This window comes from Opisthorchis viverrini (assembly GCF_000715545.1).
Source record: "Opisthorchis viverrini unplaced genomic scaffold opera_v5_4, whole genome shotgun sequence".
Classification (NCBI taxonomy): Eukaryota; Metazoa; Platyhelminthes; class Trematoda; order Opisthorchiida; family Opisthorchiidae; genus Opisthorchis; species Opisthorchis viverrini.
The window spans coordinates 3,928,918-3,941,710 of record NW_008751660.1 but is presented as its reverse complement, the minus strand read 5'-3'; the positions used below and the strand labels follow the sequence as shown (position 1 = coordinate 3,941,710).

The 12,793-nt window shown below is 40.4% G+C and overlaps 1 protein-coding gene across 1 annotated transcript in view; it reads right to left on the bottom strand.

The window, feature by feature from the left end:
* T265_12552 (hypothetical protein) overlaps nt 1–12,793 on the bottom strand; it is a gene marked incomplete at both ends in the record, with an annotated part of 65,118 nt that overhangs the window by 33,279 nt on the left and 19,046 nt on the right. Inside the window, one exon of the mRNA XM_009164276.1 lies at nt 6,585–7,172. Coding sequence (XP_009162540.1) covers nt 6,585–7,137 — 553 coding nt within the window. The remainder of the gene's footprint in view (nt 1–6,584; nt 7,173–12,793) is intronic.

Genomic DNA, 12,793 nt, shown 5'->3' with positions numbered 1-12,793 from the left:
TCGCAGAAGATTTCGGACTGCCACTTTGAAATTAAACCCGAATGGTCCAGTGGATAGATAACCGTGGGAAAAGACCCACTGGCCAGGGAAAATTATAGGTAACTTCCTGTCATAGACGAATAATAAATTATTACCTGTCATTTTGAACTGCTTGCAGTTTTGATCACAAAAGTACGCTGCGCCATCGCATTTTACACCATCTTTAATAGGGAGAAATAACAGTTGCACGCTGGTTTGGATACTGCCAGGGCTCCCAGACCTGAACACAAGGACGATAAGGGTCCTCGAACAAAGCCTCTGACTCAAAAGCCTGATCACAAGGCAGCGGGGGTTGACGGGCAATGGCAGTGCATTAGACCTTTGAGGAACAAAAAGCCACAAAAATTCCAATTCTCAGTCTGGTAGAACGGGAGACTGTGTTGGTTAAACTTCTGACCTTAGGCGTGCCACCCGGACAAACCTCAGTGTAGCTTAATGGGTCACGGAGGAACGGTGAGGTTCACTCTGTTCGTTACGGAAGCTTCTTTTAAGATGGTACTTAGACCCTCAATCAGTTAGCTTGTTAAGAAAGTCACAGGATTTGGCCTTATCGGGTTGCTATGTATAGGAGCACATATCATATATTACTGGAAGTGGGATAACTAATGACTCTGGCAGTTGTCGACGTAAACTGAGGGGAATAAAATGTTTAGCTACACCAACGAAAAGAAATGTAGCCTTGAATACAACCTTTATTTACGTTTTAGATAAAAAAAACTTTGGGACAGAGCTCTTTCAGATAAACAAACATTGAACAAAAGTTATATAAGCGGCGGGTCTCAGCAGAAGAACTACCGGATCACTCGACTTAAGGTAAGAAAAGGTTGGGTCGGGCCAGGTTGAGAATTTCAAGCGCTTAATACGATGGCCGCTGACCGAAAGTACCGGGTTCGAGACTAACCCTTGTTTTTTTTACTGTTCCCGACCGAGCATAGACAGCCTGGCAATATCTCATCCCTCTTCCTGCATTTGGGTTACCTGGGGTCTACACACTACAGGGTAACGCAACTGAAGAATCATTTCGAATCCGCTACTCTGCTATAGTTGCCCAGTTCGAACGGCAGGTGATCGAACTGTTTATCTATAATTTGCTTAATAAATCGGACAGCTGTACTTAAACTACAAGAAAAGTCGAAATGTGCAATTTGTAGTGACCTGACTTTCGAATGGGTTTTATTTCGTTCTGAAACAACTGTTTTACCGGCTTGTGTAAACACAAGCGGTCGATTCAGGTAACAAAACGGGCAAACCTGTGAATAGGCCGGACGTTTATTTGCGTTCTCATTGGTCCGAAAAGCAACTCTCCCCACCTGACAGTCATTCAGGTTTTGTCGCACAAAATGGAATGGAAGTGGATTCAAGTCGAGATTGCACTTAAAAATCTGTCTACAGTGCACTTCCTTAATCGTGCGATGATTTGAACTCCAAACGTATGGCCTACAAGGCGAGATTTTTATGACCCCTCAACCGACGCCTTCTACACGCCGCTGAAGTGTTACTTTTGAACAAGTGAATCATTGAATTGCGATTCTGCAACGGCTTGGGTTGTGTCAATCAACTGATCCCCCCTCGAACGCTAGAAACATGCCGGAAAATTTTGGTCAGTCGCAGATGGTTGCGGAATTTCTGGAGTTCATATCTCTCACTTCTGAACACAGCCCTCTATTCTTCAACATTTTTATCTAAACCAGGGTTTACTCATTTTAGAAGCTGCAGAGGGTCAGGTAAATATAATTAAATCTTCTGAATTCGATTGCGGAGCGTTTGACTGTTTTAAACAGTTTTGTTATCTATAGAAGTAATAACCGGCTTTGTGCACACGCATGGTGTGATGGTCGATAATAATATCTCATCTAACTCTGTCATTCCTAACAGGTTGAAACCTGTCCTGAAGAACTTAGCTTGAAGCTCTGTTCATCCTTATTCTTCCTTAACAAGTGTATACCGAGATATTCATTAGATATTGCCCTCAGATACTGTTTCATTCAGAACAAGACGATAGCGAAGTCCGAAGTGTAAATTCTAAGTTGTATCAATGCTGTTTTCGATCGATCCACGAAAATGTGTATTTAGCTAACTGTCTGAGGTTTGCTCGGGTAACCAATAAAATGATTTATTACATCCATACTTGAATGAAAATATCCTGCCTTTGTGTTAGCTTTGAAAAAGTACAGCAGTACAGTACAGTACAGTATATAATGCAGAGCTACGCTCACGCTCTGAGTAAAGAAGTGCTCGCTTGGATTATTGGAGATAAATATACTTTCAGGAATGAAAAGTTTAGTGGTGAGGACTAAGTCAATAGCCCTCTGAATGATAGCAAAGCAGCGATCAATCCGCCTAGACATTTCAACTCAGATTTATTTCTCTGTAATGAGTATCATACTGCCAAGAAGTGTTGAATTTTTTTACTACCTCGTTTCATCCCAGGAAGTCATTGACATATTGAAAACCTGCCATCTGTATATCGTGTTCATTATTCACACAGCTATCAGACATGAGTAAACATGTGTGGAAAGTGGAAAGAGAGTTACCGTGGTTTCCATCGATTGGATTTTGAAGTGTTAGGTTATATTTGTCTTACAGGCTGGTGAAAAGGTCGTTACTTTTAAGAAAGAGCCCTGCTGAACAAGATNCTTCTAGGAATGTGGAGGACGGAAAGCTAGTTAGCTCGAGGTTATGAGTGAATGACCACAGCTCCTGAGGTGCTTGAAAGAAGACCAGTGTAGTCTACAATTTACTACTGATGTATAATCCAAACATACTTTGAGAGAAAAGGCGAGTAAAACGCCTGGAGTATTCAGACAGATTCGTTCTCATTGGTTGTAGCTTTTGAATTCCTTTGAACAGATCCAAATGGCCCGGAAAGTTTCCAGCGCCATGGCTATTACTAGTGGCCTCAGGAGATAACGGGGTCAGTGGGTTGATTAACTCGATGAGTGAAACAAATTGATCTGAACGGAAAGCACTAACAGGAGCAGCAATACACAAACATGTGCGGAAGAAGTGTATGGATATTTTATTTTCCTCGAACTACCAATTCCCGTACCGATTACAATAAGTACCAAACATTAGGCAACGCGACAGTCCTTACTATTTTAAAAGAACGCTATGTATATGGGTCCTGTCTAATCCAACCAAATAGCATGAAACAATTCCTTCCATTCAGGAAACCCAATATTTTTGTAGGATATTTAGTTTATCAAAGGCAGGAGGCACATTTGGATGCTAGGCCTCTGTGAGTAGGAATAGATTTCACGCCAAAAGAATCTCACCACAGAAACTGTCTTTGTTCACTATCTCCAAAATATACAACAAATAAATCCGGAGTCAGGGGAATCACCGTTAGCACCTAAAAATGAGCAGCACTCAGGCCCTACAGCTAAATTTGCACATTTTAACTAAGCTTATAGTACAGTCTGCAAAAAAACGGTCTTGAGTATAAAACTGAACCTCTGTACAGAACCAAGTTAAGAAAGTCCGTGTTCGAAGGATTTTTAGAAATAGTTAGTCCTCTTACTGTTGTTTGGATACACAAAATCTTCAAAAATACCATTCTGATGAGCTCGCACAAAGCGAAAATACGTTTAAATTTGCTTTTATCCTTACTAAAGTTCACAAGCAGGGCACGCGCATGATTACGCCGGGACACGAAGTCCGTACCTTTGGCGCGCTAAACGCGGTGGGATTATCAAATTCGGTCAGACGTCAATAGGAAACCACTCAACAGCGGCTTTAAAAAAAATGGAAAGAGGGGTAGGGGATTAAAACTCAAATGAATCTCACAGCTACTCACAGTGTAATCAAATAATTGACCGGTAACTTTGAAGTAGCAGTAGTGCTAAGTGGCAGGGAGCTCTGACTGGTAGGCAGACCTAAACCGTTACTCGGTTGTCGTCCGAAGTATCATACAAATCAGTCTCGTCGCTCAAGCGTAAATATGTTAAGCTGTTTTAATGTCCGGGTGAGTCTGTGGAGTAGTGACGTTACTCAATTTTTATTCTGCAAAATCCTTCATCTTTATAAATTAAGCAGATCATCACTAAAACGCCTGTAATATTGAGATAACCTTCTGCGCGTGTTTCTGTACTTCAGGTTTTAGAACCCCTGGAGAACAGTTTCCAATCGTACGTTTCTACACGTACACTTGAGATCAGGACTACGCGAATGTTCACTTCACATATAATTGTATACACTGATCAAAATATGAAGCGAAAATCTAGAAAGCGGTGAGTCTGATTGGTCTGTACGACAAAACCTTCACTTGACTTTGTTAATCAAGAAAAAATATTTTGTCATACTGGAGTGGACTGGAGCCCCACAATGAAGTCATGCGAATCATTAAAATTTCCATTTTTGGAACAATGATAAAAAGGTCTAAATTCGAGGATGTGACTTTTCACTTATACGTACTTATTTGATGGCAGGGAAGACATTATCTTCTAGCATTTTTCAGTTTGCCTTTCTGCGATACTTTACTGGATTACCGGAAAATCTTGGATAGACCTATGACAAATTCACCCTCTTAAGGTTCATTCAGCTTCGAATTTTTGTCAGTCTTTTCCTACTTGAACGCCGAATTCTAAACAAATGGAACTAGATACAAATTTGTCTGATTAGCCCTAAAAGTCAAAACCGGCAGTAAGCTGTTAGAGTTTCCAGCAACTTTAAATAAATGTGTGGTCAAGAAAGATATGTTGCCACATTGACTATCTTTCCAAATAAAACATGAGACAAATTTGGTCGGGTAAATTCCATAAAGGATACACATAGTCGAGACATTTAGCTGATGGTCTGTTGAGTTATTTGCTAAATCCGAATTTATTTGCAACTGGAATGCGCAATTCCTTCCAACGTTATGCTATCCTTCGTGAACGCAGATTTTTCATTTTCTGCTACCGAAAACGCTCACGTGAAACATTCAAGGTTGGGACAGAATTGGCATGCATCAATTTTGGATGGATGAACAGAGGTAGAAGACGTTATGATCGATTTGTCTGTGGTCAAGACCCACTCTGGGGCAAGACAAACGCCGTCCTCATAAGGGCAGCAGACGAAACGTTGAATGCAGACATGTGTTTCTCTGTTGACTGCAATGATCGTTTTACGTTGGGTTCATCGGCCATGCAATGAAATGCGATTAAAAGAACATCTACCGATTATAGGAGACAAAAAGGCATTAGTTAAACCCCGCAGTATTTAGTGGTCACAAATCACAGTGGTGAGCTGGAAAGCGCTCCACGCACGCCTAAGTAAATGAGTGTGTTCCTATCGTAAGGTCACATTAGATGCAGTTACCAGCGGCCTTCCTGATGCACGCATGTGCGAATTGATACAAACATCCACCGTCTTCAGTGGCTCTGAATTAGAATTTTTAAAACTAAAGGTAGCACAGAACACTTTTTTGCTGAACAGCATCCAGTTGCTTAACTTTCTTCATGTTCAGCGGGTACACTTTGATTTCTCCGCATCACTGTTTTGGTTAAGCAGTTTGTTAGCTTCGCATATTTTGTTGTTTGTATAGTTTTTCCTCAAACAATTCTGCAGTAATTTATTCATAAATAGTTTTAAATGTGACTCTCTTCTTTATATCAACAACAACTGGAATGTCTGCAAAACTTCTAATAAATAGAATTCACTACGTAGGAAAATCAGATAACTTTTCCGTCCTGACATCAGCTCTCATACACATCCAACCTTTCAGTTCTTCGTAGGCCACTTGCAGTCGGAGAGGAACTTATACACGAACCATCGGTTTCGTCTCGTCCATAGTTTGCTCAGCCGCTTAAAGGCAATAGCTATTATCTCTACGGCATACAACTGCTGAATGCACATTGTGATCAACCAAGTGGGTTTATTTACTACACTTCCCAAGTTCAATGAGAAACACTCCGAAGCGTCTTTTGGCAGTTTCGGAGTGCATTGCCCTCCAAATCATACACAGAATTGGGCCATTTGTTGATTCTTCAAGTAAAAAATAGCCGTTACTCGGCACGCCGCCGTTCAAAACTGTATCCGAAATTTTTAATCAACCAAAACCAGATCATTAGCTTCGGAATTTAATCATTGCGACCTTTTTACTTGCAATAATTATTAGTGCAGTAGTGCTATTAACAGAACATCAAGAAAGCAAGTAACTGGACCGATCCAGATTTTATAAGAATGAACTTTTTCATTATGGGATTTGACCTTTCTATTTTACTTATTCTCCTCAAAATTGCGTAATTAAAACGACTTTGATTCCGGTGCGATATCTGATGCATTGAAATTGAGAGATAGAGTCTTATGATAAAGCTAACTCTTTGGCTTAACGCCTATGTGGGTTTAGTTCAAAACGATACTATCCGTTATTCTAATCAATTTTAAGCAACGTGCACCGTTGATGGGTTCGCTTTTATCTTACTGCCGTTCGGATTCCTAAAACGCGTGACCATGAGCATTGTTCTTCTCGTAGAGAAAATTATTCCAAGCAGGCAAACAAGTGAACCAAAACTTTTGCACACAGACAAGTAGCCAACAGCTTATTCGGAATGTAATCCACTTACATAGATATTGTCTCATTCCGGTTAATGCAATTAATATGAGCAGAATGAGCCCTGTAATTTGATAATTGAGTCGGTCAATTTGGTCATCATCACCAGCCAGCCGTGAAGAACCTATCCGTGCCCATCGGACGAGACTGAGAATGAATGTCGGGTCACTACTCAGTTTGCCTCGATGTCGTCCGAAGTTATGCCCCACCGTCGGTGAGTGGTCAATTGGGGAACTTGGGAATGTGCCTTCATACTCGTAAAAATATGGTGTACCATGCAACAGCGAACGGTCGTTCATTTCCGGATATCGGATCGTGCGCTCCTGTTTTAGCGCTTCCGTTGCAAACTGGTGTTCAAGTATCTGTTCCTCGGTGGACCATTGACACCCTGAAGAGGAGTGCCCCGGAGTCGGTAGTGCATCATCATTGTGCACATGATATTCGCCAGGGCAGTGTTGTTCACAATAATATGCGAGTTTGGTTTCGTTTGTGGGACTGTCAGGGGTTTCCAAGTCATTCTGATTGTTGATCAAACAAGATGTCGATGGCATCAAATTTGAAGCCATCCTCCCATTACGAAGCACGATCCATGGATTTCAATCTAAAATTGTAGAATGAAAGAAACAACCATTATAATACAGGCATTGCTATAACCAATCAAACAACAGTAACAACTGCAAGCCGGATTCATTGAAATGTAATTTAAATGATAACCGAAGCTAGTGTACAGAAAGTTTCTACTATGGTTGTTTAGATACTAGTTAAAAGATTATTATGGCTACCATCCAAGAAAGGAGCTGATTTGCTACATTTATAGTGTTGTCTGCTCCACGGATGGAAAACAAAACAGAGTAGAATCTTGCTCTAACACTTCATTTAGCGTCTAGTATTTTCCACTTCTCCTCCATGTACCTCTGGTGACCTAGACGGCAGCCCGCAAAATCTTGGACTAAGAATTTCAGGACATACCGTGCAAACGCAAATACCCGGAAATGGACCCACAACATCGATCTGTTGTCTGGTGCACAATTGACACACCATCCAAATCCAAAAAGAAATTCAGTATTGCCCTCATGCGCTGGTAACTAACTCGTTTTTTTCATCGATGAAAGTTTTTCTCAGTAGTTCATTAAATCCGGGAAGTCGTATGTCAGCGTCACTTGATTTTAATCCCGGGTCGCTGCCTTTACGTGTTCTTTCATCCTTCAAAAGCGTTTTGCACGACGAGACATCAGAAATACCATTGTACCGATAAAAAAGGAGTTCTTCATTCCTATTGTATGACCATTGATGACTATTGTTTCACTATGTATTTCTATGTATTCTACTGTCTGTGGTAACCATTTCTTTTGATTCACCAGGCAACAATAAAAACTAGCTAGTAGTACCTCGTAAAAAGGTTCTTTTGAGGTAGTCCTTACAAGGGATCAGTCGCCCAACAATAATCCACCGGCCTTAAACTGTTTTTGGATTCAGGAAACAGGACTCAGGTGGTACGTCAATTTATGCTAAATAAGGATCAAAATCCATATGTGACAAAATCAAGGACATGAATTTGGACGGGTGTTTTGGATAAACGTATTCAAATCCTGAAGGATTTTATATTCCATTATTGTTCAAACTGATTGGGCGGTTATATCGTACTAAGATACCTGATGCATGGGTCTCTCGGCGGTGCTTGATGCAAAGGGTATGCTTAACCTCTGAGTAGCAGTCACTAAAAAAACATCCGCGTAACAGATTTTACGGTATCCGGCCACGTTCTAAGCGTCAGATACAATGCACAGAATGCTTGTTTGCCATGGAAAATAGAATCAAACCTGGTGGAAAGTTCATATTGTTAAGTAAGGTAAAGTCCAGCTGAACAGTGACGACCACCTGTTTTTGGGTTAGTTACTTAAATATGCAGCAGGTGCAACTCTGGGGTGATCGTTGGGTTTCCGTGAAATATGACAATTTAGATAAGGCCTATTGTTTGGATGGAATCTGAAATAAACGAGCTGTGATGTCCTATGAAGACTAAGCTATAAAATTGCTTTATATAAAAATTCAGGAAGACGCGTTTGATCAAATTGTAGAAATTAAGTTGTTAACGCTCGATATTCTTCGACATGCATTGCAATTCTGACAGACACATTGTAATTAACTTATTTTTGGACATCAGCAACGCCAAATAATTAATCGCTAACCTCACACTTAATGAATTTACGGTATTATTTACTATTCTATTATGCAAAACGAATTACGGTTTAGCTAAGCTTTTATAATGAATATCCAGGTTTTAATCAGTGGGGAAATTTGGAGGTTGATTGATGTGGCCGCAGGAAACGTCTACTTGGATCCATTTTGCCAATAAATTTGTGGATCACGTAGAACAAAATTGATAAATTATCTGGGGACTTGCCACCTCTAGAAGCTTCGTTGATGACAAATTACATGAACAGATAATGACCACGTGTAAATCTGATCAATTGCTGGATAACATCTACACTTCATTTGGGTGAACGGTGAAAATGGAGAGAACTGAACGGATCCTTTTTCCGAATATGGTGCTCATCTTTCAAATCGGTGGGTCTTTATCAAGATGTATCCTAAGAAAGCTAGTATGAAGTAGGCGTTATTTATATTTTAAAAGCTTTGTGCAAAATGTGCTCTTGCTAAGACACTTTTAGCAGATCGCATCGCAGTCCCAGTCCAGATGCAGCAAAACAAGAGATGCAAATACTCAAGGGGAAATCGATAAAAACTGCTATCCACCGAAATTCACGGGCAAATAGTGTGAAACTCAAGGAGAACGCAAGGTTACGCGATACGTATGAACGATACGAGTATGCTTCTTTTTATCATCAAAGGGAGTTATCATATAATTTCTTACAGAATAAAAAAGCCGCGGGTTTCCCTGATCTACTAGATCCAAAGTGATCCAACGAATCGACAGTTTATGCTGATCCAAATAGGGCAGCCGTACAAACGGGAATCTGAAGCGTTCCGAAAGTAACTCCAGAAATTCGGATCTTGGAGCCGATATTTTACTATAGCCAGACACAATTTACATGCTAAATATGTCATTAACCTAGTGACTGATTCTAAGAACCCTTTGTGTACCGAGGTACAGGTACAAGCTTTCATAATGCGTCGTTCTTACCCTTTTTCGTGTGCTTAAAAGTAGCTTGTGACTAATGCTGCACTGGGGACAGTAGATCAGAGCAATGCATTTTATAGCCAAGCAATTTTATGGCGGTACTCTTTTACCGCTATCTGTATTACCCCAATTTACGTTTTTGCTTCATTATCTAGCATTGTGGTCTTGCTTCCGGTCGATTTTCGTTTGCTTATCCTTAACTGCTTTGCCACATATATCCTGATTGTTTTAACCAATTAGGCCAACTTTTTCTCTCACGCGAAATGAATTATTCAGTCTCTGTGAGTTCTACCCTGCCACTAACGTGATGTTAGATGGGACATAAAAGTAGTAAACGCTGAGGTTCATCAAAATTTATATGCACAAAACATGCGTTCTAAGTGCCTCTGATTATTTTTCAAAGTAACACCTACTGGTGTGAATGAGTATGGTTGAAATAACAGGAATTTCAAAGTAAGTGTTACTTAGTTTGTCAAGGAAGAATAAATGAGCAATAAAGGACTGGTAAGGAAATTTTCACCAGTCATTTGTTGTTGGAAAACAGTATTTGCTGCCAGCTGGTGTAAGAATCATAGAAGACCCTCGTCCTGGTTGAATGTGCTGGGATGTCTTAATCAGGCCTGAAGTCAAGCAGCCGTGTGTAAATATTCAAAGAAGTCCGGGAAGTCCTTGGTAAGGGAAAGAGCGGGTTGCTTCTGCGACATCTTGAGGTCAGAGGGAAATCAAGAAGCGATTTCTATCCCGAAGTATACGACAATTCCGGATGGTCTCCGGCAGGAGCTAACTAGTCGATATTACACGTGCTGACTGGGATGCACATTTATGGGGACAACTGTTCCGACTATTTTTTATACCTGAGTAGTCACAAGGGTTTAGAGTTTGTTTACGCACACAACTTGGTCAAACAAACTTGTGTCTGTTTCTAGTTAGTCCACACTGGGAGGGACTATAAATTTGCTCTTATTTGTGCCCACCATTAATCCAGTCATTCATTCGAACCGGTATTTTATCCTGGAACCCCATATGTGAGGTGAGTGTGTTCCTGTTACTACACCAGTGCACCATAAGTGAGCCTGAACTATCACATCTGATTAGACAAATATTTTCAGGGATACTAGAAGGTAGCCCATTGCTCCAGATTACGATTTTGAAACTCTTACTTGCGCGCTTCCCACCTTTGGTATGACTCAAATAATTGCGCCACTATGGGAGAAGAGGTATTTTGAGTAGGTGAGATAGGTAGGAAAACTTAGCTCCTTTTTGATTGACTCAACCGGCCAAGTTGATTGGTGTAACCCGTTCAGTTAGGTTAAGTAAGGTAGACCGCGACGAAGACCCCTCCCGTTGGTTTAAAAGTTAGTTACTACGACCAGAGTTACTGTACTTCAAATGCAGACTAGGTATTTTGCTTGGAGGTATGTCAGGTAGTTCCTGTCAGGGATGAGCCTAAACTGCAATAGAAAAGAACTTTTATGAAAGTTGTCCTCATCATGTCACAGAGTACTCTGAGAAAACTAATTTGCCGTTTGCCGTCTGCAATGATGTGACAAAAGGCCTTGGGCGCGTTCCATATAACTGTTTCTTACTCGGCGTCTTCCCAGAATTGTGAGTTGGGGCCCCTTTAATGTAGTTAAAACATGGTTTCTGACCTCTGAGACACATTAGACTTAAGTATTCCCATGAAGATCTGTGGAAAATTTATGTTATTGCTATACTCTGAACATTCCCTTAGTTATTCATGAATCTACTTTTCTTACAAAATAAAAAACAAACTTCAAAACAAAACAATTATGCGAAATACACCGTGAGTTTTCTTAGTGTTTCCGGTAACATAATAAGTTTCAGTGCTGTGATGCACAAAAGTGCAAAAATTCTAATTGTAAACAAAATAAACAAACGGCACTGCACCTTACCTGACAAAAAACATTTGAATTATTTGTTCCAATGAATCTGTGTACTGAAATACGAAGTGAACCTCTTTCTGTGTATTGATGAGAGATGGTGCATCAGTGTAGGCATGCTAGAAGGAAGATAGCTTAAATTTCTCGGCATGTGCAGCATATTCTGACTATGAGTAATAAATGCTATTTCTGGTGAGATATGTGGCATATACATTCTTGAAGCTTGTCCGAAGTAGGAGGTCTAGTAAGAAGACTAGATTGTCCAAGATAAACAATACAGCCGATGTGGCAGTAATAATTTTTAAACAGGCATTCCGACAAAAATTCTGTGCATTCTCTACACTCAAGAGATACAAAAGTACTGACAAAAATTCGTTTTCTTTAGACAAACGCCAGTCAGAACAGTATGCGACCAGGTGAAAAGGACAACACCGTGGACATGAATGGGGATGTGGGAGACTTTGACAAAGTTACGTTCAGTTCGAGGAGCGTTTACCTGGAGGTAGTTAGTAAACTGCCTTCAATGATAACAGCTATAACGTCTTAAATAGAGTTTTCTTGACAGGAACGGAGAAGCCGGAGCAGTTTGGTCGGCCCTAGAAAGTAGAGGAGGCTATGGCATAAGAAAAATAAAATAGACTTTTCTGTAAGGAACCTGAAAATGAAGCACAACAGTGCAGTTTTCGACGATAGTCCGGATTTAATTCATCTTGCTTCATCGGGAGCTTATTACAGATTGCATCTATAAGTAGCAGAAAGTCACCATATGGAAGGGTTTATCTATAGTTTATAGCGAAAGGCTGTTTTTGCTCACACAATAATGGCTTTTACTAGCTAACAAAAATAGCTTCAGCAAATTCCAGAACTATGCTGTTTGCTGTTTTGAACACACTATCAGATGTAGTCACCGGATCAATGTGAAGCTTACTCTCAACCCGATGATGGGGAGCTGAAGAAGTCGAGAGGAAAGGTTATAATCTTGTCCGGCTTTGATGTTTTGCCGGCATGTCTGAGTGATCCAAGCATTTGAAATGTCTATTTGCACTTCAAATTCAGCTGTTGTTGTGACTATTAATACAGGCCTGATGAGACAGCGAAGTAAACCAGAAATATGTGCATAGCTGCTATTATATCCCAGGACAATCCGCCTAATTCGAAAGAACATTATGTTTATCAAAA